The sequence below is a fragment of the Pocillopora damicornis genome, chromosome 1, assembly GCF_964200805.1.
Source record: "Pocillopora damicornis chromosome 1, jaPocDami1.2, whole genome shotgun sequence".
NCBI classification, from domain to species: domain Eukaryota; kingdom Metazoa; phylum Cnidaria; class Anthozoa; order Scleractinia; family Pocilloporidae; genus Pocillopora; species Pocillopora damicornis.
In genome coordinates this window covers 10,757,652-10,781,559 of record NC_142670.1, presented here as the reverse complement: position 1 = coordinate 10,781,559, position 23,908 = coordinate 10,757,652, and the positions used below count along the sequence as shown (strand labels likewise).

General features: G+C 36.0%; 2 protein-coding genes across 8 annotated transcripts in view; one reads left to right on the top strand and one right to left on the bottom strand.

Moving 5' to 3' along the window:
- Positions 1 to 23,519, bottom strand: part of LOC113683152 (uncharacterized) — a 230,415-nt gene extending 206,896 nt beyond the window's left edge. Inside the window, exons 1-4 of one of the 7 annotated variants that reach the window (XR_016186215.1) lie at positions 23,194 to 23,352; positions 20,773 to 20,871; positions 18,666 to 18,789; positions 18,496 to 18,554 (exon numbers count right to left, since the gene is read on the bottom strand). Coding sequence is in view for 4 of the 7 variants with exons in the window: in XM_089204884.1 (XP_089061010.1) it covers positions 23,194 to 23,264 (71 nt within the window). In the remaining 3 variants the exon portion in view is untranslated. Of the gene's footprint in view, positions 1 to 18,495; positions 18,790 to 20,772; positions 20,872 to 23,193 lie in introns of those variants that run through there. The other 6 variants (XR_016186163.1, XR_016186332.1, XM_089204884.1 and 3 more) reach the window with 6 other exon arrangements.
- LOC149051928 (uncharacterized) lies at positions 1,360 to 16,729 on the top strand. Its single transcript, XM_089197714.1, has 12 exons — positions 1,360 to 1,465; positions 5,539 to 6,343; positions 7,460 to 7,881; positions 8,456 to 9,149; positions 9,941 to 10,040; positions 10,554 to 10,803; positions 11,283 to 12,086; positions 12,370 to 13,603; positions 13,794 to 13,889; positions 14,697 to 14,953; positions 15,296 to 15,563; positions 15,819 to 16,729. The coding sequence occupies exons 2-12, from the start codon at positions 5,554 to 5,556 to the stop codon at positions 15,821 to 15,823; spliced, it is 4,920 nt and encodes a 1,639-aa protein (XP_089053840.1). The 5' UTR covers positions 1,360 to 1,465; positions 5,539 to 5,553; the 3' UTR covers positions 15,824 to 16,729.
- Positions 23,520 to 23,908: the final 389 nt, after the last annotated feature.

The window sequence follows — 23,908 nt, the reverse complement described above, 5'->3', positions numbered from 1 at the left end:
TCCTTTAGAATACGATCTCACAAGGATGATATAAAAATATACTATTTGAGGCAGATTTGGGGATGAAGTGCGGGGGAGGGGGAGTGGTCGAACATTTTTTTAACGCTGTTCAGCTTACAATAAACTTCTGCAACGCGAACAAAGATAATTCAGCGAAGAACTCTCTCTGCTCGATCGAACTGAAGTCATTTCCCCTGAAGTGCTTCTGCCTTCATTTCTGTCAGTTCACTCAAACTCTCTGATATCTTCAATAATCGCTGGTTTCCCTTTGTATTTTAAGTTTGTGGGTTTCTGATCTATTATAATTACAACTTTACCGACGCTCGTCAAATGCAGAACACAACGATTTTAATAAAGTAAAACAAAGGCGCGTTCAGTCCGCCTTCTGCAACAGACGGGTTGAAGTTAAACACCCTTAGGAAAAGGGAAAAGGAAAACAGTGATTGTAGGTTAAGATGGCCTTAACGGGAAGTTTTGAAAGAAGATTGTGGTAGGAATGGAAAGAATAAAGGTACAAACTGTTTCTGATCGTGCTGACGTCAATCAGCTCTGATCGTTAATCATTCTGTCTGGTTGTTGTTCAACGCTGAATAGTTTTCTGTTTTTAACGTTAAGCAATGGAAGTGTTTGAAAGGATGACAAAATACTCGCTTTATTCCATGGATTGTACTTGATTTTATCTGACAGAGGTTAGAAACGAACTCAGAACCTCTTAAATCTGTAAAGTTACCAAATTAATGCTTGATTGATTTGATCTAAATGCAGGATCTCGGGTATTTGATAAAATAACTTATATTTGCTTGCTGTCTCCTTCCGTGACTGACAAGAGGGTCCCCTACACTTTTTTTTCTTGAAGCATGCTTCGGCGATTTTTTTCCTCGTGAATCGTGATTTTAATTTTTCCTATTCGTGAATCGTGATTAGAGATAATAAGATTTTTCATGTTAGCGTGAAGTAATTTATTTTATTTAAACGTCACTCGTGAATGGATAACTGAATTAAACGTGACTCATGAACCATTTTGTTTTGCGTGATGAATTCCCGGCTTTTTAGCTGTTTTGAAAATGAATTGTTCACGAACAGTTGTGGTTAAGTTTTGACCTGGGTTTTGACAGGACATGAACTTTATATGAATCAATGAAAGTCATAAACCAGACCACTGATGGTCCTTGAACAAATAATGTCAGACATTCTGCCATCGTTTGTCACTTAAGACTAGAAAAAATTGAAAGTTTAGTGAGAGAATTTGGTGTAAACAGATTTTAGTCCATAGAGTAAACAATTTTCTGCCAAATTGTCTGTAATGCGACCCAGCCCTTAATCGCGTGACATTTGAGAGGCCTGAAATATTTTGCGGAGGAAGTCTTCCTCCGCAGAATTAAGGAGTGTCCGAGCGGTTAGATTGTCCACAGTCTGTCTTTGGTTTTTATTTGTTCGCAACAGTAGTTGTTCATTTTGCTAAGAGGTAAGAATTATGTTTAATATAGATAAGAACTTCGCTCACTTGTAAAGTGTAGCCCCGCTAGACTTCTGCAACGCGAACAAAGATAATTCAGTGAAGAACTCTCTCTCCGCTCGATCGAACTGAATTCATTTTCCCCTGAAGTGCTTCCGCGGTCATATCTGTCGGTTCACTCAACCTTTTTAAATATTCAAATATTTTTTAACTCTTCAATATTCGCTGGTTTCTCTTTGTATTTTGAGTTTGTGGGATTCTGATCTATTGAAGTTTCATCTTAAGCGACGCTCGTCAAATGCAGAGCACGAAGACATATCGATTTTGATAAAGTAAAACAAAGACGCGTTCAGTCGGTCTTCTGCTGAGACGAGTTAAAGTTACACACTCTCAGCAACAGGGAAAAGGAAAACAGTGATTGTCAGTTAAGATGGCCTTAACGGGAATTTTGATCAAAGATTCTCTCAGGAATGAAAAGAATAAAGGGACAAACTGTTTCTGATCGTCTTGAAGACAATCAGCTCTGATCATTAATCCTTCTGTCTGGTAGTTGTTCAGTTAAGCTTCGGTTTCGCGTTAAGCAATGGAAGTGATTGAATTTATGACAAAATACTCGCTTAATTCCATAGAGTGTACTTGATTTCATCTGACAGAAGTTAGAAACGAACTCAAAATCTCTTGAATCTGTAAAGTAACCAAATTGATGCTTGATTGCTTTGATCTAAATGCAGGTATGTCAGGTATTTGATAAAATAAATTAAACTTGCTCGCTGTCTGCTTCATTGATTGACAAGAGGGTCTCGTATACTCTTTATGTGAAACACGACTGGGCGATTTTTTTTTCCTCGTGAATCGTGAATTGAATTGGTTTTCCTTTTCTTGAATCGTGATTAAAAATAATATGATCTTTTTAGGTCCTCGTGAAGTAATATTTTTTATTTAAACGTGACCTGTGAATGAAGAACTGATTTAAACGTGATTCGTGAACCATTTTGTTTTGCGCGATGAATTCCCAGCTTTTTAATGGTTTTCAAAATGTATTATTCTCGAACAGTAGTGGTTAAGTTTTGACCAGGGTTGGGACAGGACATGAAGTTTACATGGATTAATAGAAGTCATAAAACAGACCTCTAATGGTCCTTGAACAAATAATATAAGACATTCTGTCATCATTTGTCACTTAAGACTGTTCAAGACTAGGAAAATTGAAAATTTAGTTAGGGAATTTGGTCTCTTACTTTCATGTGAAATGTCTCAAATGTGTGAACGTGAAAAAACTTTGATATTATTCGTGATGTGTGAAAAGGCCAAATATTTTTATTTGACTGAGTTTTACAAAGGGGTATAAGTCTGAACCTCTGACAATGAAAAGATACAAGTCAAATTCTTAGAGACCTTTAAACTCAGTTCTTTGTGATTCATTAACAATCTTTCTCATTAATATGTATAAGTACCACATCATACTTGTAATGTGCATTTCAAGCCAAAAAAATTCAATTCCAGTATTAAATGGCCAGTTGTCTCTTGGTTGCAAAAAGAACAAAAACTTTCCTGTACATATTCAAAAATTTGATCATTATCCATAAGATTTACAATGAAAAAGCTGATTGGTCAAAAGCATTCAATCAATATACAATAGTGTGTGAAGTTGACATGATAAAATGCAATATCTGAGGCTTATACTGCATTTATCTTCTTGAGATCAATGTCTGCCTAGTTTCCAAGACCTTAAAGTTTAGTGTTCTCAAACTTTTGAAAACCAAGAGAGATGCTCAAAATAGCTGAATGCCTCTAAAAAATTTATAATAAAACAATTATTTAATTCAGTTTTTGATATCATGCTCAACCTCATTCAATAATCACTTATTACTCTGGCATTAAGACCATGGATAGACCATAGTCACCCACATTTCTGCTATGGTTGTTCACATGACTTCCTGTTGTCCAATTCTGTTTGTAATAATACTCTTGATTAACAAATCAGACGACTGTTATCAATTAATCACAATATAATAAAATCTGAGAAAGATACTATAGACATCCATTATACATTTTCATAAAAAACAACAACAAAAACAATTAACTTGGCAAAATGCAGGACAACAGTGTGCGCACATCACACATTCTGTCCCCTTCCACAGGCATGACATGATAATTGTCCCTTTAATGGTCCTATAACACGGTCCAATTACAATCATGACACATACACTGTACTATAGGTGCTCAAACTGGGCTGGAGATAACCAATCATGTTCAAGAATTTTGTTATAGTTTTGATTAACAGATGAAAAGTTATATTTTCAGATGAAAGTTTTTCCTCCTCAACACTTTTTAAGTCTGATATTTGCAAATTATTGAGCCCTGAAAAGGAAGTACGGATTTTTTTTATTGCACTGAGACAGGGTAGCCTTAAAGATCCATGGTTTTTAAAATTGTTGATTTTTTTTTTGCAAGTCAACCCTGAGTTTTTTTTAACCATTACTTGTTTGTTTGAAAAAGCAACAAATGCATTCAGTGCACATTTGGGGACATGAATCATTTTGTTCTTAGATAAACACTCTCATTCCCTTGACCCTTTCACTCCCAAGATCTTTTTAGTAATTCTCCTTACTGTTTGCCATACCATTCTTATAATGTAAGTTTGGAGAATTTGGTATTGGATCATCTAATAATCCTCTAACTGATATTTTCCTTTGTTTATATCACTTACAATATCTGCTTGATGTTGTGTTGATATTTTGTAAGGAGAATTCCTGTATTGGTCACTCATGCAAGGTGAAGGGTTAAATAAATATGTTATACATGAGTTTTGATGTTGGTTAATGATTGCAATTGTAAAATTTTTAACTTGAATTCATTTTGCTGAAAATTAAATATTCAAGAAGCCAGGCACAATTTGTAAAGATTTGGAGACAGTCCTTGATAGATTTGTTAATTAATGAAGAATCTTAATTTATTTTACAGTCAACTCTCTGCTAATGGACACTCTCATAGGTGGCCAGTTCTAATTATGGACACTTTTTTCAATTCCTCATTTTTATGCTTAGTACCAAGTGAGTTCTTAATCACTATCCTCAGTTAATTGATATAAACTTTTTCTTTTCGCATTCCCTTCTTAGTTAAGCTTTTATTGATAAACATGAATAAGAAATTACAACCAGTTTTCTCTACTCTTTGTTATTTTTTATTTCATCAACAACATTCAATACATAACATAATGAGTACAGCAACTATGGGTGATTTGGATGATATTTCATGCAAAACATGTCTTCAATTGAAAATTGTAATCTTAAAACCATCATGCTGCTAGACAAACTCTGTAAAAAAAAAAGCAAACAAAACAAAGAGCTCTCATTCTGATTATTTTTGTATCAAAACAGTGAATATGTCAGTGAGAAGGACTTATCCAATCAGTCTTTATTAAATGACTAGGATCATATTCTGATGAATTCACTCTGTTAATTGCAAGTAAAAATAGCTTACAGAGGATAAAATCAAACAACAGGTCTGAAAATTAGCAACTTGGTCTGATATCAACAGCTTAGAAATCATTCATGCTTTGGTTTATTTACAACTGTCTTAGGTTATCACATGAAAACAAAACCAACCATAGATTTGCCCTAATTATTTCTTTACTGTTGGATATTAATTTTGAAATGGAAGTAGTAATTCGTATGTTTTTGGAAAAACGGCTTGGAAAACTCAGTGTATTTAAATTCAAATATCTTTCTTGTTCATAATTGCCTTTTCGTTAACATCTATAACTCAAGCAATTGTTTATGAACACAAAAATTATACAATTAGATTTAAGTTGAAATGTTTCTGATGAAAATAAATAACTCAAGACCCTTTACGCATAAGCATCCGGTCCTTTACTCAAAATGTTTAAAAGAACACTGAAGGGTGGATTGCTTCCAAAGATAATGTACTACGAGGAATAAATCATTACCTTGGTTCAGTAGATGTTAAATTATAAACCTCATTCTTGCCAATTTTTGGTTCGATTGTTATTATAAATGCCACAAGAAAGTTAGTTCAAGTTACTCACCTTTAATGACAGCTTGTTTTTTTCGTTCTGACAGTTACATTACTGAGACATGGATTCCCATTTTTCTAAAGAAAACTTGAGAAGTAAGATTGTGACAAATCGTTTGGGAAGAAAAACATTAAATCTGTCAGAGTGGGATTTGCTTGAATTGCCTGAAGCGGTACTGAAATTAACTGAGTTGGACGAACTTGACCTGTCACGGAATAAACTCAAAACAATACCTGAAAATGTTGGAAAACTAAATAATATTACGATACTTGATGTAAGCGGAAACCAGCTGTCCATATTCCCTGCAAGTTTGACACAGCTGAAGAAACTCAAAGTGCTGTACATCTCACATAACAAACTAACCACCATCTCTGATGCTATTGGTGAGATGGTGGCACTGAAGAGACTGGATCTGAGTTACAACCAGTTGACTGTGTTGAGTCCAGCTATAAAACAGCTGAAGAAACTCGAAGGGCTGCACATCTCACATAACAAACTATACACCATCTCTGATGCTATTGGTGAGATGGTGGCACTGGAGGTACTGGTACTGAGTTACAACCAGTTGACTGTGTTAAGTCCAGCTATAACACAGCTGAAGAAACTCAAATGGCTGTACATCTCACATAACAAACTAACCACCATCTCTGATGCTATTGGTGAGATGGTGGCACTGGAGAGACTGGATCTGAGTTACAACCAGTTGACTGTGTTAAGTCCAGCTATAAATCAGCTGAAGAAACTCAAATTGTTGTTTGTAAATGGGAATCCTTTTACAGTTGAAGGAATGAGAAGTGTTGCGGAGCTAGAAGATAAAGGAATAATTGACCGAGTATATTCAGATCTCCAAGGTGAGTAAAGGAAATTTCTGTTCACATTATTGTTGTGACGTGTGCATTTACTAAATTGGTTCTAATGATTGACTTGCAAGTGGTTATTCTGCTTGTTACTGATTATTACAGGTAGCTGGCGATAGGTAAACTGTAAATACTGTCAGTTTTTGTGTGGTTTAACAAAGTTGGCATCACTTGAGAAATACATGACATTTGTAACGGAAGTTTATGTTCTATATTGGAAAGCTTTATTTTAACAATTTGGCTGACATTGAAATTTAAGTTCATCAATAAGGAAATATGATTTGATGTGGAATCAAGAGAGTAAATGTTATTACAAATCATTCTATGCAGTTAGGCATCATTGTTTTGAGTTTTGCTTTCTATTTGACTGGAATAAAGAAAGGATAAAATGTATCCCAAGTCATTTCATTGATAGAAATTGTTGTTTTATTTTTGCTTTCTATTTGATTCAATGAAAGTGTTCAAAAATTGAACAACTTGTAGCTTGTGAAACAAAATTTATAAACTAATACAATTTGTGAATTAAGTTACAGGAATAGAACTTGAATTTGTTTTAAGCATGACTAAATTCTGATTGTTATTTCCATATCACTGGTGATTTTTGTGCAATGTTTTTTACACTTGTAGTTGTTACCTTTTGGATATAAGCACTTTTTCTTTCTCTTTTACCAACAATTAATTGGTTATTGACTCCTCACTACTTAGAAGAACTGATTTAAGTCATTGCCTCTCTCTTTTGTGTGATCAGTCACGAGTGGTTCTAATTCTTAATGTTATAAAACATTGAGTCAGTTTAGTTTTGGTGTGCATGTTCACCAAACTCATCACTACATTTTATGCCAGGAGAATTATTTTGATTGACTGTGTAATTTTTATGTGAGAGTGGAATAAATGTGTTTTCCAAACTCACTAATGCACTAATATCAGAAAAAAAAATTTGTGATGGTTTAGTTTTTATATACCAGCCTTTAACTCAAACATTATTCATGTTGGATATTTAAAGTAGTTGATTTGTAAACTTTTAACTTTGCTTTTTTTTCAATTATTTTGTACAAATTTTTCAGTGCAGAAATTTCTTTTTTCTTTGTGTTGTGAAAACTCTCTAATAAGACCAAATAGCAGATCAACGCAAAGTACAGCTGGCTTATGAAAGGGCTTTGAAAGATGGATATGTCACAGTTTACCGCAGTAGAATATTACTCATTGGTCAGGATCGAGCTGGTAAAACCAGTTTAAAGAAGAGTCTCCTAGGCCTTCCATTTGACTCTGAAGAACAAAGCACTGAGGGGATTGAAGTAGATCCTTCAAAGTGTGAAATTGATGTTGACCAAGCTGCAAGGAACTGGCAGTCCATTGGTGAGATTAAACCAGGACTGTTGGAATGTTCTAAAGATGTGGCAAAGACTGTTGTGGAGAAAATTTTTATACAAGATAAGACTTCAGAAGAAGATTTGGAGAAAGATTCAGTCCACATTTCACCTGCAGATTTTGAAGAGGGATCTTTTGATGGTTACAAATATGGCAGAAAAAAGGTGATGTCAGAATTCTAAAAACATTCTTTACAAGTACGTGTAAGGCAGCTTTTTAATGACAGTATAGTTTAAAATGCTTAATGTCAAATAAAGATTATGTAAACCTTAAAGTGAAGCAAAAATTAAAATTGTTTTATTATTTTTTTAAATTGATTTTTTTTTTTTATTTGCAATGGTCTTAGCCAAAAAGCAGGGAACTGTTCATAGTCTAAACAATAATTTCCCTCCCAGTGTAGTACTTTCATTTTATTTAATTTACATCAAACTTTGGCATAATTATTTCAGAAGTGTAATTAGTTTGCTGGCTAAACTGAATCACTGTGGTACTTAACTCTTTCACTCCTAGATCAAATTTGCTATTCTCCTTACTATAAACCACACAATTTGCATAACAGTAGTTCAGATAATTTAGTATTGGATCAACTTATTATCCCCAAATTGTTATTCTTGTATATTCTCATCACTTATCTGGTTGATATTGTATTGATATTGTAAGGAGAAATTCTCTCTTGGTCACTCATGGGAGTTAAAGGGTTAAAGTAATTAATTTCACCTTCTTTGATACTTTACTCAGGTTGAGGATAAAGGAGATAACCTGTCAGTAGATGCTATGCACAACATTAGCATTGAACAATCAATGGACTGCATCTCAGATGAGCCTAAGGTAATTATTGATGTTGCTCAACCCCCTGACACTGTGAAGCATGTTTGTCAGTGGTTGGAGTATCTCCAAAGCAAAGACACAGAAAGTGGTTCATTCAAAGAAGAATCCTATCTCATGGACATTTGGGACTTTGCAGGGCAGCACCTGTACTATGCCAGCCATCCTATCTTCTTATCACAACGATCATTATACATACTGGTGCACAATCTCAGCAAGCCTTTGGATGCTGCAGCTGAGCCCTGCATGAGACAAGGGAGTAATGATGTGAAGTTGGAAAACCCTAACAACGAAACAAACATGGAGAATTTGCTGTCATGGCTGGCTACAGTACATGGTGTTGCCCTAGCAACCGATGACCCACATGATGATGCACAACACAGACTTCCCTACCTCCGCCCCCCAGTGTTTATTGTTGGAACACATGCCGATAAACCAGTTGAAGACATAGCTGTAATAAAGAAACAAATACAGGAGAGAATTTCTGGTATGGAATATGAGAGGCATGTGGTCAGACCCTTATTCTGCATTGACAACACTCAGAGACCAAACTTGACTGAGAAATCTAAAAGGAAGATTCAAAAGCAGAGAGGAAAACATAAAAGAGGTAAGAATAATATTTTGTGTCTTAAATTGTATCCTCCACCATGTGTTACTTGCAGTAATTGATGGTTTTATAATTGCTTACTAGCTTGTCTTTGCATCAATTCTGAGAGCACTTAAGTTGTGGCCAGTTTATTTTTTTCAATCAAAGGCCCATTTAGTAGACGTTGGCAAACATTGAGCATTAAGAACAATTATTATCTGGCTCTCACATTTACATGTCATCCATCAGTGGTGTTGTGTGTCATTATAATTTTAAAAGGTTGGTAGACACACAGATTGTTTAAGTTGGAGTTGTAAGGGAAGGATACTGCCCTGGTTAAATGAGTTCAGGCTAATAGTGGAAGCTAGTTATAGTTGTGTTTTTTGTTGCTTTTATCGGCTGCATTCTTCTTAGTTAGCTTTCAGCTTCTTTATGTACCAGCATCACCATACTGGGGTCTATAAATTTTGATAAAATTCCCGCACAGCCCCATACTATTGTAAAACAAATCTGTTTTCCCAATGGCAATGTATTGTTTTTTTCATTGTTTTCTCTGTCCAAGAACTGAATGCATAATGTAGTATGGGGCTGTGTGGAAATTTTACCTAAATTTTTGCTGACAGATCCATTGATTTGAGAGTTTGAAATAAGGAACAGAAGATGATTTGGGGAGTTGAAGAGTTTATCATCATAGCTATGTTGTCACCTATGAAATATCTGCAATCACACATGTATGATACAAACTATTCTCATTGTAAGCACGAATTTCTGTGTCACATTGTGCTTTTAATTCATTTTCTAAATATATTCAGCTGAGGAAGAAGGAAAAGCAGATGGAATAAAAGAATTGCAGAACAAAATCCTGGAGGTGTTGAGGCAGGAGCCTTATATGGGGGAGAAAATACCCATCAGGTAAAGGAAAGTAATATTTATCTGAGAAACCTCATTTCATGGACTTTGGGATCAATGTTTTACATGTATTCAAACAGTCATCACAAGTTCTTCAAAGAGCAGTCAGTGTTTTTATCATAACTGTATATGCACATACATGTATCTAAAAAAAAATATTTTACCTCTACTAGTTTGAAGTTCATCAAAATACTTAAAACATCAGACTGTACAAATACACAGCAGTCATATAAGTGCAAACAAACAAAACTCTTATTAATTCATGACATTGTGACAATATTGTGCTTTTAAAAAGGTGTGGATGTCTGATGGATATTTGAGAAGGCACAGCTCTTTGAATTGAGATTGTTTATGTGAAAAATATAACCATGTTTGGATTTTCCTAAAGTTTGGAGAAAGCTAGACTGAGGAAATGGATGAGTTAACTCTGAAAGACTGCAAATAAGTACATGTCTGACTGAAGTTAATATCCAATTTTAAACCCTAAAACATTTTAATTATTCTGTTGCCTTCTAGATGGTTTTTGTTTGAAAAGGTGATTGAAGCTTTGGTGGCTAAACAGATTTATCACAGAAATCTGCTACAACTTGAGCATTATGCAAGGAAAGATTGTTTCATGAAAGATGCAAAAGAGTTTGAGTCCATGATCAGTTTTTACCATGGTCTGGGGATGATAATCAAGCATCGCAGTACAGTTGTACTGAAGGCTCAGTGGTTGATTGATCTGTTCAAACAACTGATAACCATTCCACCTTTCAATAAACAGGTACAAAAAAAATTTCACTTTAGAAAGGCCTTACTTGAAAAATGTTTAATAATTTAAGTGAACAGAAAATGAGAATGATACTTTTGTTTAATATATTGGTAACTTATGCAACAGCTGTGACTCTCTTATCTCCCAAGTTATTTCATGTACCTTTTGCAGCTTTTCAGGTCATAGATTGATTTAGCCTTTTTCCTTAACAAGAGACTTGCATTGGCTTGCTACCGCTCACAATAATTGTATTTACACAATTTTTTTCACTTGCACTGAATAGCTTTTGTGGTGGTAAATAACAACTAATAATCATCTCTGAGCAGCCAAAGATACAAAATTGTCCATTGAGAGTGTAATTTATTACCATTTCGGTACATTGATTGAAATAAAAGTTTTCTAGTTCTTTTACATTTGCATGGGAAACATTCAGGAGAAACATTTGGTGGACTTCTCTTATCTGGAATTTTTGTTATTTATGTATTTTGTAGAATGCTCGATATGCTAAGTACTGGCGGGAACTTGAAGGAAGTGGCATCCTTAGCATGGAACATGTTGATCATGTATTTTCCAGCTTTATTGGACAAAGAATCATCAAGGGAGACATTTTAGACATGATGGAGCAATTTGGCTTGATCGCTAAGTTCTCAGCTTCCCCAACCCATGAGAAGTACTTTGTACCAGCTCAGTTGAAGTCATCACCAGTAGAACTCAGTAAGATGGAACCATCATCAACTGATCCATGTCCATTGTATCTCCTCTTTGTCCATGGCTTTGTCCCTCATGGTCTCTTCTTGCAGCTTGTCTCGCGATCCATTCATTGGTGTTCAAAGACATGGGCCACGTATCAACCTAGCCTGTACCAAAATGGAGCATGGTTCATCATTGGAAAAGATATTCATGATTTTGTCCTCATATGCAAAACAGGATTTGTGAAGGTAACCTTGAGACAAAGAAAAGCACACAGTCATCAGGTTGAAGGACAGAACTCCGTCGAACTAGCAACTCTTGTTCGTGAATTTCTTGAAGACACCCTAAAGAATTTGTCACAAGAAATGCCATACCTGAGGGGACTGCAGTATAGGCTGTGTGTTGCATGTCCTTATTGTCATCCAGGGGTAGAAGGAACAGGTCGTGCATGCTCAGATTACGTGAAAACCACTTGCACACACAAGGACTGCTTCCACCTCATTGATGCAAATGAAGGTCAACCGGACATCTGTAAGCGAAAAGTTTGCAATATGGTAGAACCAGTTTGTGGATTGAAGAAATGGTTCTTGAAAAGAAGAAGCCAGGTATAAAAATGAGTGTAATGATCTTTGAAGCAAAGATTTCTAGCCTTGATTTATTCTTTGCTTTGTTCCTCTAAGTTACTTAATGTGAATATCAATGGGGCTGTTATCAGTGTTGAGAAAGGGAGCCCTGATTGGTTTTCTTCAGTTTCAAATATGTCAGAGAATTTCTAACAAGATAAAATCTAATTTTGAATTTTATACTTTTTGGTTTTTCCATGGTAAAGTATTGATCAATGTAAAAATATTTAATCATCATAATCTTATATGACCTTTTTTTCTTCAGAGTTTGTCCTCCTCAAAAGTAGCTGCTAGATCACATGATAAAGCAAGTGAAATCAATCCAATGAAGTCTGCCACAGCATTGAAGGTGACTCTCCTTGGCAGTGAGTGGAGTTCGTCAATGGGAGGCTTGTCCACCATCAACAGACAGCTTGCCATTCTGTTGGCCAAACACTCTGAAGTGGAGGTTACTCTCCTTGTCCCACAGTTTGCCTGTTCTGAAGAAGAGAGGAGAATGGCTCGAATTCACAATGTATCCCTCAGAGAGGCACAAAACCGTCCAGGCTATGCCGACTCCCTTGACTGGCTGAGTGCCCCACCGAGAGATCTGGACATTGACATAGTACTGGGTCATGGAGCAAAGCTTGGTAAACAAGCTCAATTTATTAGAGAATGGCGCCAGTGCAAGTGGATTCAGGTGGTGCACACTGCACCCGAAGAACTGGGAATGCACAAAAACTATCCCATGGCTATTTCCAAAGGTGAAGATAAGAGTACAACTGAAGTGGAGTTGTGTAAGTTGGCAGATGCTGTGGTAGCAGTTGGACCAAAGTTGACAAAGGCATACTCTTCTTACCTGCGCTCATCCGAGGAGCACCAGGATATAATTCAACTGACGCCGAGCACGTTCAGAGAGTTTTCTGACGTTAAACAAGCTGTAGTTGACATGGACAACTTTAAGGTTCTAACGTTTGGCCGTGGTGACCCAGAGGACTTCAGCTTGAAGGGCTACGATATCTCTGCCAGAGCAATAGTTGAACTGAAAGACAGGTCTTACCATCTGACTTTCGTGGGTGCACTTGACGGTAAACAGGATGAGGTTGCAAAGAATTTACTCAAGAGTGGAATTGATAAAAACCAGCTGACCGTGAGAAAGTTCGTGCAAAGCACAGAGAGACTGAAAGAATTATTTTGTGAAGTTGATATCTGCATCATGCCCTCTAGAACAGAGGGGTTTGGTTTGACGGCTTTAGAAGCATTGTCTGCTGGTCTTCCCATTCTTGTCAGTGGCAACTCAGGATTTGGTGAAGCACTGTGCACTGTACCATCAGGCAGATCATTCGTGGTGGAGTCTGAGGACCCTGAGGAGTGGGCAAAGGCAATTGCTGGTGTCCGACAGAGGGAGAGATCAGATCGACTGCAAGATATTCAACAACTGAGGAGTGCCTATGAAGAGGAGTTTAGCTGGGAGAAGCAGTGTGACAGTCTTGTGGAGAAGATGTGGGACATAGTTCATGGTGAGAATGTTTTGAATATCCTTCAAAAAGTATTTTAGGGGGCTACGCGCCTTTTGGTCTCAAATTAACTGTGATGGAAAGCATGAACACCTCATATAAAAGAGACTTTAAACATGAATAGTAATCGGTCGTTTTATCCTCTTATTGATCACAGTGTTATTAAAATAGAAGTTTCTTTCTATCTTTTTAGCTTCTAAAAGACAAGACACAAGTTTCAGAGCTCAGCAGGTCGAAGTTGTTGACACATTAACCGAAGAAATAACAGTGGATTCATTACTGACTCCAAGTGAGTAAAATAATCTAATAACACATGATAACTGACATCCTCAAAGAAGTACAGACAGGTTACAAGGAGATCCAGTAATTTTCTTTCCTTGACTTTTGACTTCAGGCCAGCTATGTTTCGTGAAAACGTAGTAAGATACTTTTTACTTATGAGACATGTTTTACTTCTACCCCCGCACTCTTCAGTCACAAACGTAAAACGTGTACAAACAAATTTGATTTTCTTTTACTTTCTATTCCGGACGGACGGCTTGGTGTTATTTATTTCTTTGAGTCATTTGAAGTTTTCATCCAATTGGAAACTACCAAAAATGGTCTGAAACCAGGCCTGAAACAAGGAGACATGGGGAGTTCTTACTGTTCTTATCAAAATCAGTTTATGTTCTTTTAACGATACAGTTGTCTGTCGAAACAATATTGAAGTAATCACATATTCATACGGTAGAGGAAATACATCAGTATGTTTTTGAAATCAGTACTTTTTTTTCCAGGGGTCCTTTTCCAGTTACACAAATATGTCAGAGTGTAGATCTCGTCCTTAATTTTTCTTCTCTGTTTCTTCTCTCTGGATGATTAGTGTATTCATTCACGGGAAGAAGTCGAACTTAAGAAGTACCTTAATTGACAGCTACAGCTTCCTTTTTAAGGCTGAGTTGTTAAACAAAACAGCGGAAGTCTGGTGGTTGAAGCTCTTTCCCTTTTTACCTTAAAAGTTTCTGTTGCTAGATTGGGAATTGTTATTTTCCAGCAGATGATTGTTTCGCTTTTTATCATGCAGTTAGATTAACGAAAGTGTTCTATTTTCTAGGTTCTCATGACCGAATCATCCAGAAACTTCAGCAGATGCAACTCGATGCAAGCAAAGTCAAGAGCAGAACGGATCTATTACTGGGGCTGAGGAAAATTGCATTATACAGGGGCTTCAGAATATCTGACAATGAAGGATTAGGAAATTGCATGTTCTATGCCTTGTCCGAACAACTGGAAATTGTGAAGGGAATCAAAATCTCACATGGCGAATTAAGACAAAACTTGGTTCAGTACCTCAGGAGATACCCAAAACTTGTAAGTTGATGTTAGTATGTCTAACATAGTATGTCACGCGCTGTTATTTTAAGAGTATGATAGAGGTTTTAGGAATTATATAAGCCACTTGGCCAACAGCACCAGAACCTATCCCAGTGTTCACAGCGTGAAGTGACTAGGAGTTCTGTTGCTCTTCCTGTGTGGAATGGTGGTTTTTTTCAGGAGCTCTGATAGCAGCTTGTGCCCTTGGTGGAAAAACTTGCTAAATAAAGGTCGTCTCGTACTATTCTGATAAAATTACTCCCTGACTCGTACTCTACACGCTCAAGTTTCTATCAACAATCCTTTTAAGTTTCCTTCTTTATGTAATTCTTCTTACAGCCGGATGGAACAGATCTGTTGCACTTTGTCCATGGACATCAAACATGGACTGAGTACCTTGTACACATGAAACAAGATGGCGCTTGGGGTGATCACGTGATTCTGTGTGCCGCAGCAAACTACTTTGAAACGTGCATTCGTGTGGTCAGCAGTCTATCCCATAGCAATGATGTAATCATTACGCCACATTGTCCAGTCAACGAAAGCAAACCTCTTGTACTGGGACACCTTCATGAGGTGCACTATGTCAGCCTTCGACCCGTGCAAGGTAATGCTCATTACATTACTCCAATTAAATGTAATTTCTGTTTTATAATGATATTTGTTAGTTAGAATCCTCGATCTTCTTCTCTTTCATTGTTCGATTTGTTACTTTGCTCATTTAACACACATCAGCAAGTTTTTGATTTTCATAGTTTCATGCTTCATCGTTGGCTCCCATCTCAATAATCAAACGCAATTCATGCACTCTATTGTTCTCCTTTGCCGTTTAATCACAGTGTTGTGATTATTGTGTTTACAGGTTAAAATGGCAAGCCCCAGCAGTCACGTTGATCGGCCCCTCTTGAAGAGTCCGGCCTTGCAGAATGGCTCTCTAGGCATACAGACTATTGATGCAAATTGGCCAACTTGAGCTTTCTTCAGCTGAATTTATCCAATGTAAACTGTGAACTCTTAGATTTAATTAGAGGTTCTATAATATTAGTTTTCCAATGTATCGCATGAAAAGGAAAACAATCCAAATGACAAAGGATGTAAAGAAAAGACATCACACTGTGAAAAGTTATCGTAACTATACAAAAGTGTACATGTCTACGGGGAAGAAAACACCAATGAGAAACTTTAATTAGGGGGCTCGAGACATAAACTGAACTCAGTTACTCTTAATTTTAATGTACTAACAAAAGCATTTATTGCTACGTACAATCTGTGTATACAACTGAATGAAAACTCTGTACAATTGCTGAACTAGCAAGTTGTTTAATGTATTCTTCATATATCAATATTTTTAAAACGTAAATGAAGTAATTCTTATACAATGAAAAAATGCCACATTTGATCACGGTAAAAATCCCTCAGCACGATCAGAATGTTGCTTTAGGCTCTACAGCACCATGATCTCAGCGATGCATGGAATAATCAGCGCTTACAGTAATATAACTTTCCCCAAATTTACAAGGCAATCGATAATTAGGGGTATCGAATGGTCTTAGCGAGCATGCGAGCAGTTTGTTTATTTTTACGGGCTCGAGCAGCTTTCAAATTCTTCTCGCGAGCAGCGAGCACTTTAGAAAATACAGATAGCGATCAACAAGCGCTTTAGAAAAATACAGATGGCGAGCAGCGAGCACTTCGAGTACAGTACGGGACTATTTGTAATCTAGTGGAGTGAATCTGTTATAAAAATAAATCAAAGAGAACAAATGAACGAAATAATAGCGAAACACGTGTGTTTTGAAACTATGTTAATTTCCTAGCCGTCCCATACAGAACTAAAATGTTAAACACCGGCTTCCTCTTGAGTAATGAAACTTCAACAGCAATTTAGTCGCGTTTTTAATTTGAACTCAACAAAACGGCAAAGTTTTATCATAAGTCGCTGTAATGGAATCGTAACTCTCTTAGTTCAAGCGCGACAACAACCTCGAGAAACTTCACCCCGGGATCCCGGGGATGTAAGACTGAATGTAAACACGGGCTAATTTCGATGATGGCTTGGTGGGTTACCTCACTTACCTGGGGTCCTGTGAATGCCAGATACAGCGCCGTGCCGCAAAGAGTACAACGCATAAATTATGACTGATTATGCAATTGAAGCCATGTGGTTACTCAGTATTTCTTACGCAAGATACGGCTTTGTCAAACTGCTCTCGCTGTAGACGCCGTCCTTTTAGTGACATACTTTGTTTGGTGCTGGATTCTTGTCTAATCTTTAGCCTACTCATTTTACAAAAAGTGAAAACAGCCCACAAGATGCTTACATCCCCAAGTTTAACGTTGCGTAAATTGAGTACTGCGGGTCTCCTTAATTTTACCCTGTTTACCTATTACTCAGGTTGCAGGTTATTCAGATTTAGGTAGCGACAATTTTTCCACGAGAACAAGGACTACAACAAGGGCCTATAATAAAAATGTTATTTATGATAACAAATGGCTGAGTAATTAAATCGAAATAAACTTTCGAGAGAGAGATCATACAAATATTACGAAAAGATAGCATAGTAATATTCTCCAAAGTTGAAAAATGTTTGAGTTGGTGGGGAATGTGATAGCCGATAAAGAAACTACTTACAAATCTACAAGAACTCTACCCACGATTTGGTTTTGTCTAGTACCGTCCGATATCGGGATTCTGATGACTTTTCAACAGCAGCAATTCATATCGTTCTCCTTATAGGACTGACTTGAGCTGTTATTTCAATGACCTTCGAATATGTAATCGTGACATTCACTTAATTCAAAATAGTCACGACCTTGACAACGGAAAATAAAATTTCCTTTGCTGTCACGCGATCACGAGTTGAGGTCTTTGCCTTACTTTACAGCTGCATTTCTCTGATCCCTATCTCTATCTAGTAAGTGAATTTGATTCCTTGCGTTTAAAATGGTGAGATTGTTGTCATTTTCATGATTTTCCGAGGATAAGTTGAACGAACAAATTTTCTCCAAAAGAGAAACCTCTTTGAGACTCTCAGTCAGTGGACTGGAGACAAGCGAAGGACCGGGCAAGTTAAAGTCGGTGATCACGATTTCCTGATCCCAAGGCAGGTCTTTCGCTCATTTTTATTGACCGAGAGCGTAACAAGGCTAACATCGGCCCCGCTCCCTAAACAAGAAAGCGAGAGGTGGGCTTATACCCGGAGGGGTGGGGTGGAGGGGGGGGGCGCTTACGATTTTTTTGTTTTGTTTTGTTTGGGTAGACGGGCCCTTAACAGTTCAATTAAAAGTTCAATAAAAAATCACCAAACGATGAAACTTGACTTTTTCATGACCTTATACCCTGTAATCTTTTCAATGCGTGACTTTTCTGTGGTAGAACATGTTCATAGGTTCAACTACCCAGCACATTGGCTACTATTTCAGTTTTAAAATAAAATCTCACTTTTTAAAAGCTGGAAATGTACACAGGAAATGACGTTACCATATCTGGGGTGACTAAAAATGGAATCATAAAATGGTCACCATTTTAGAATAAGTTCTACACTCAAAATTTTCTTTTAATTCATCAATTCTACAATGGTGTTGAATTTCCAAGTACCTGAAAAAACAAAACAAATTTAAAAACGATAAAAATCGTGGCAATCAAACTGAGCACAGGGACTTCCATAACATTCTTTTTAAGTTTCCACAAGCCTAAATGTCTCCTTACAACATTTTTTTTATCCCAGACAAAAAGTGAGTGGGATCCCTGTGACATCTTCTGTTCCTGAACTTTGCAGCAACTGGTGCAGTTGTTCTCTCTTTTCAAGTCTCTACACTTAAATTTTCTTTGCCTGCAACAAAAATACATCATCAAACAAGAGGAAATCTTTAGAGAGATAAAAAATTTAAAAAGTACATGATAAATTTCTTATTGATGAGAATTCCTATTTTACTAACATCTTGTTGCAGAGTAAACAAAAGGCCAGGCACACCAGGTTTTCTATAATTTGAACATCAACTTTATTTAATCCTCAAACCCCAAAAAGTGACAAGGTACTAATTTAACCTTGCGATATCATCCCTAAATTAAACATTTAGGTCATGAGAATATAGAAAATGATCACTAACAAAAAAAGCTCTTGATTGTTGAGCAAATTCTCCTTGTCATGTGTATAGATTAAGGATTCTAGAATATCATTGTGCTTCTATGATTTCCTTGGCTGACAGAGTGTTCTTGCAGGAATTGGCACATGTGAGCACAGGGGAGCAGATGGGAAATGTATGTAACAGCATAACAGTTACATGAGCATCATCTTCCAAATATGATGAATTTAATTTTTTTTTCTTTCAATCAATTCTATGAATCTAATTTAATCACACATGTATTTGTGAGGGAAATCTCATGAGCTCAAGTACATCTCTTAATTAAAAGGCATCAGTGATGTTTACAAAGCTTTGGTGAATGAACTAGCCATTGGAGTGCTTTTTGGAAAACTTTATTTAAACATATAATGAGTAACCATAAATTATGAAATGTAAGAGCTGTTTAATATGTTTTTATGTATGATATGTTCTAAACAAAACCTCATACAAATACTGCTCTTTGTACATTCCTGGTGCACATTTCTCAAAACATTTTCAACCAGTTGGAAAATGCCTTAAGATAATTATATTGTTTGATTTGATCATTCATTAGAATACAGAGGAGGATGGACACATCAAATTTTAATGTTTTCTTTTAACTACTAAAAAGTTTATTGTTGTTTAGTTCTCTTTAACCCTTTAACTCCCAGAAGTGATTGACATGTAACTTCTCCCTATAAAATCCATTCATCATCTAGCAAAGAGGTAAGGAGAATACTTAAACTTATCAGGTAGAGGTTGTTTTCTTGATTTAACACCAAATTCTTGTAACTTATTTAAAAGGAAATGTGTAGCAGCTAGAGGGGAGAATTAACAATCAGATCTTGGAAGTGAAAGGGTTAAAAGCTTTAATTTCAAGCCAGTGTGTAGTATGGAAATCCTGTATTGCACTTAATAAGTTATTTTTCAATTCATTCACAATAGACTAATCAGGAATGAAACTTTTTGTTTCAGTATATAATGATTATTATTACATTATTTTAGGTAGGTAGTATTTGAATTTGAGTAGAAAAAGCACAACAGTCCTATGTCTGAGTGACTTGCTGTAGTCTCTTATTTATCTTCGGTCCCTAATTTTTGCTGATGACTGTTAATTAAAATCAGGAGGAAAATAATAAAAAAGGACACCATCAATTTGACAATGAAAAGTTAAACCCCATCCCTCTCTCACTGTAGGACAGTACCCACTGATAAAAGGATGAACCTGATTAATTCTGATTAAAGCTGACTAATTTGCGAGTATAAGAGTTAGTTTGAGAGTACATGTTTAAGTATGTAAGTACTACAAATTCTTTTGCAATTGTTTAAAATCACAATGTTATACCTCCCAACTCAAAAGCCATTTTTTATTTGACCCTAATTGTTCCCTTTGGCTTCAGTTCAAGGAACATTTGAGAGTCCTGGGAAAAGAAAACTCACTGTATCCCTTGAAGCCAGTCATTAACTACTTATGTTTAACAAAGTTTGAACTGAAACAAACTCTGAATACTGAAAAGTATGGCAAAGAATGTGTTACATGAGAAAGCCAAGACTCTCTTTTTTATCACCTCACTCTCTGAAAGGACACTTTTGTGCCCCCATTTGACTATCTTGTCATGATAATTGAGTTTGTGATTTAAAACTAACATGATATCCAAGCTGATTAAACACAGAAAGAAAAGAGAGCTTGATCAGTCTCCCAGAAAACTTACTGCTTGTCTTATACAGGCTTTAAGTGCTTGAAACTCCTTATTACAGGTATGGTTGGTAATGTTGTCTGTCTGGGACACACATCTTCCATAAAGAAGGGCCTGAAAGAAAAACATAACCATTAGGAAAATAATTAGTACATCTAAAACAACTTGATGAGAACTTTTTGGCTAAGCATCAAAAAAAATTCAGGCATAATCTCAGCAATACTTGAAACAAACTGTGTAAGGTTTTAAGTTGAGTTAATCAACTCTCAGATGTTGAAAGGAAAAGGGTCAAGATTTTAGATAGTTGGTTTAGAGGAGACAATTTGGTAGAGATTTGAACACTGTAAAGATTGTTTTACTCATCATACACAGTTCTGTTTATAAATTTAATTGAGCCTAGAAACAGTCTGACATTTCTAAGCTTTTCCATGACCTTGGTCTGTGATTGGCTAATATATTAACACTATCTAATCAACCAATCAGAGACAAAAACAGCAATTTGGTTTCTTGTATTTTGCAATGGCCTTAAAGTTAGTTTCTGTCTTTGTTTCTGTCTGTTTTTTCTTTCTTCTTTTTTTCATATTTTATGAACTCTTAATTACAACACCACACATTATAATTACAATATTTCAGTACCTTACTTTTACCATAAAGTACTCATGATCAATAAATGCCATTATAATCCAACATATATATTTGCTAAACCCATTACATGACAGAATATCCCCTAGCTGACATTGGGGATGTCCAAGGATATACCTCAAGCAAGCAATATTCCCCACTTTTCAAACCTTACATCCAATATAATAATGGAAAACTTTGTGTTAAGGATTTAATTCAGGATGAAAAGCATTGTGTGGTTGTTATAAAAGAGGGAACATGTTACTTTTGTTCATAAAATCATTTTAGAGAAAACTGAAAAGTAAACCTGCCACACCACAAACAGCAAGCTGTTCATAAACATTTTTGCCAAAACACGCCCTTTAACCCTTTATCTCCCATGAGTGACCAAGACAGAATTTCTCCTTACAGTGTCATCAAGCAGATAAGTGATGAGAATGAAGAAAAAGATGAATTAGGGGATTATTAGTTGATCCACTACCAAATTCTCCAAATTAACATCACAAGAATTATATGGCAGACAGGAAGGGAAATTACTAAAGAGATCTTGGGAATTTAAGGGTTAATATCCTTCCAAACAAAACAAAAATTGAAGAATCAAAGCAAGGTGAATAATCAAAGCGGTTGCTGAAACCAAATTAGAAATAAAATAAAGGAGAACAAAAGACACAAACAAATGTTGCAAGAGATCCTGGTTAAAGACAATTGAGAACCATTTAAAGAGGTTCAGAAAAATAATCCAGCAAAGTTAACCATAAATCAGAATGAATAAAATTTACAGTAAGGAACTTATATGAATGGTACAAACATAGGTAAATTGAGCAAAAAAAGTAATAGAAAAGCTAAAACAGTAACAGACTTGAAAACAAAAGAACTTAATGAAAATGTAATGGAAAGAAAATGTAAACGAATTCAAAATAAATTATGTCAATGTGATTTTTGGCAGCAACAGTACTTTTCATTTATTTCTTATAGCTTCCTTCTTTTCTTTAAGTAAGTCATATTAGGGGCCAAAATTGTACCCTTTGCCAAATTTGAAACTCAGAAGAAAACACTTATTGAACAGTTAAGTTGCTCTCTGTCACCCTAAAGTGCAATGGCAAAGAAATATTCCCAGAGATCACACCACTGTTGTGCTTTAATGGCTAACATGTGGCTGATCTTTAACTATACTTTTATCAAACCTTTATCAAGCTGTTATCAAAAAGAAATGTGTCTTTCACTAAAATTTTATTTATTTCCTTTCAGTGGTGAACCAAAGAAACCATTCTACGCCTAGTTAATCTTATCATAGGTTGCATTTTGCTGGAAGGTAAATCGAAACAAAACAAAACAAAGCAAAGCAAGAAAAAAATTAATAGCAGGAGAAACCTAAAGATAAGTTTGTCCTGAAAAATTCATTTTGAACAGCAACTACAAGTAATCGTTATTTTGCCGCGAGAAAAATATATGTAACTCCTTTGCATTATGTAAGCTTAATTAAAAATAAACAAACCAAACCTCACTTAATTAAAAATAAACAAACCAAACCTCACGTGCCTTCGATATAATTTTTTTATTCTGGGTTTCAAATAACTTTCCTATTAAATAATTTGTCACGGTTAATAAGATTAATACGAGCAATGCTCAGCGAAAAGAAATGTGGGTATAAACTGGAACAGCCCCAAGCTACAACCCCTAGCAGCTACATGTACTGGCATTTCTTCACCAAGTCTTGTACAATCTTGAACCTGACTTTGTAAAAACGTACTTACTTGTGTTAACTACACGTGTTACTTACGCGTAGTGAACAAAGTGTATCGAGTAAAATCTCACCTCTGTTTTGCAATCCGCAAGAGGCTTCGAAAGCCCGAGATTCTCGTGAAATCTTTTCCCTTTGAGCTCATTATTTCAGGTAAATTTCCATTTTGCGTTGCCCGCCATCTTTTAACTTGTGCAATGTATCCTGGGTGGTTGGCTCAAGTAAGCGGAAATGAACTGGCTAAAACCGGAAGTTCGGAATCACTCGTCTTCATGATACTTACTAGAAGACAAACAAACAGACAAACCATATAGCTTTCTGAAACACTTTGACAAAATTCTATGAAACACAAATTATACGAAACTTAAGAAAGAAAAATCTTATAAATGGTTAATTTTTTAAAGTTTTGTCAATTGTCAATTAGCTGCGAAATTTATTCTTCTCACAGCGAGATTTGTCCTGAGGCAAAACCGAATCAAAACTGAAAGAACGTTGTGGCAGATGAAAAACTATTTCTAAAGGGATGATCCATCGAATAATTGCCACGATTACAGTTAACTTGGTGTGCGGCACAAAACTTTTCAACCTGACTATGTTTACCCGCCTGTTGAATTATGAACGCTTGTCACGACGTTGGAATCTGATGTCACTAAGCTCGTCTTGGCCTTCTCGCGCAAACTCCGCCCTTCCTCCTATTTCTGGAAATAACACTTTCTTGCCGTGGCCAGATCTTTGCAACGATCTCAATTGTTTTTGTAGCCAACCCTATTATCTTTATACTTCGGCTTG

Bases quoted from the DNA above. Each gene is read 5' to 3' on its own strand.
- LOC149051928 (XM_089197714.1), top strand. From the start codon at position 5,554: ATGGATTCCCATTTTTCTAAAGAAAACTTGAGAAGTAAGATTGTGACA. The intron at 9,150-9,940 runs GTAAGAATAATA...AAATATATTCAG, and splicing joins GAGAGGAAAACATAAAAGAG to CTGAGGAAGAAGGAAAAGCA. The intron at 13,604-13,793 runs GTGAGAATGTTT...CTATCTTTTTAG, and splicing joins GATGTGGGACATAGTTCATG to CTTCTAAAAGACAAGACACA.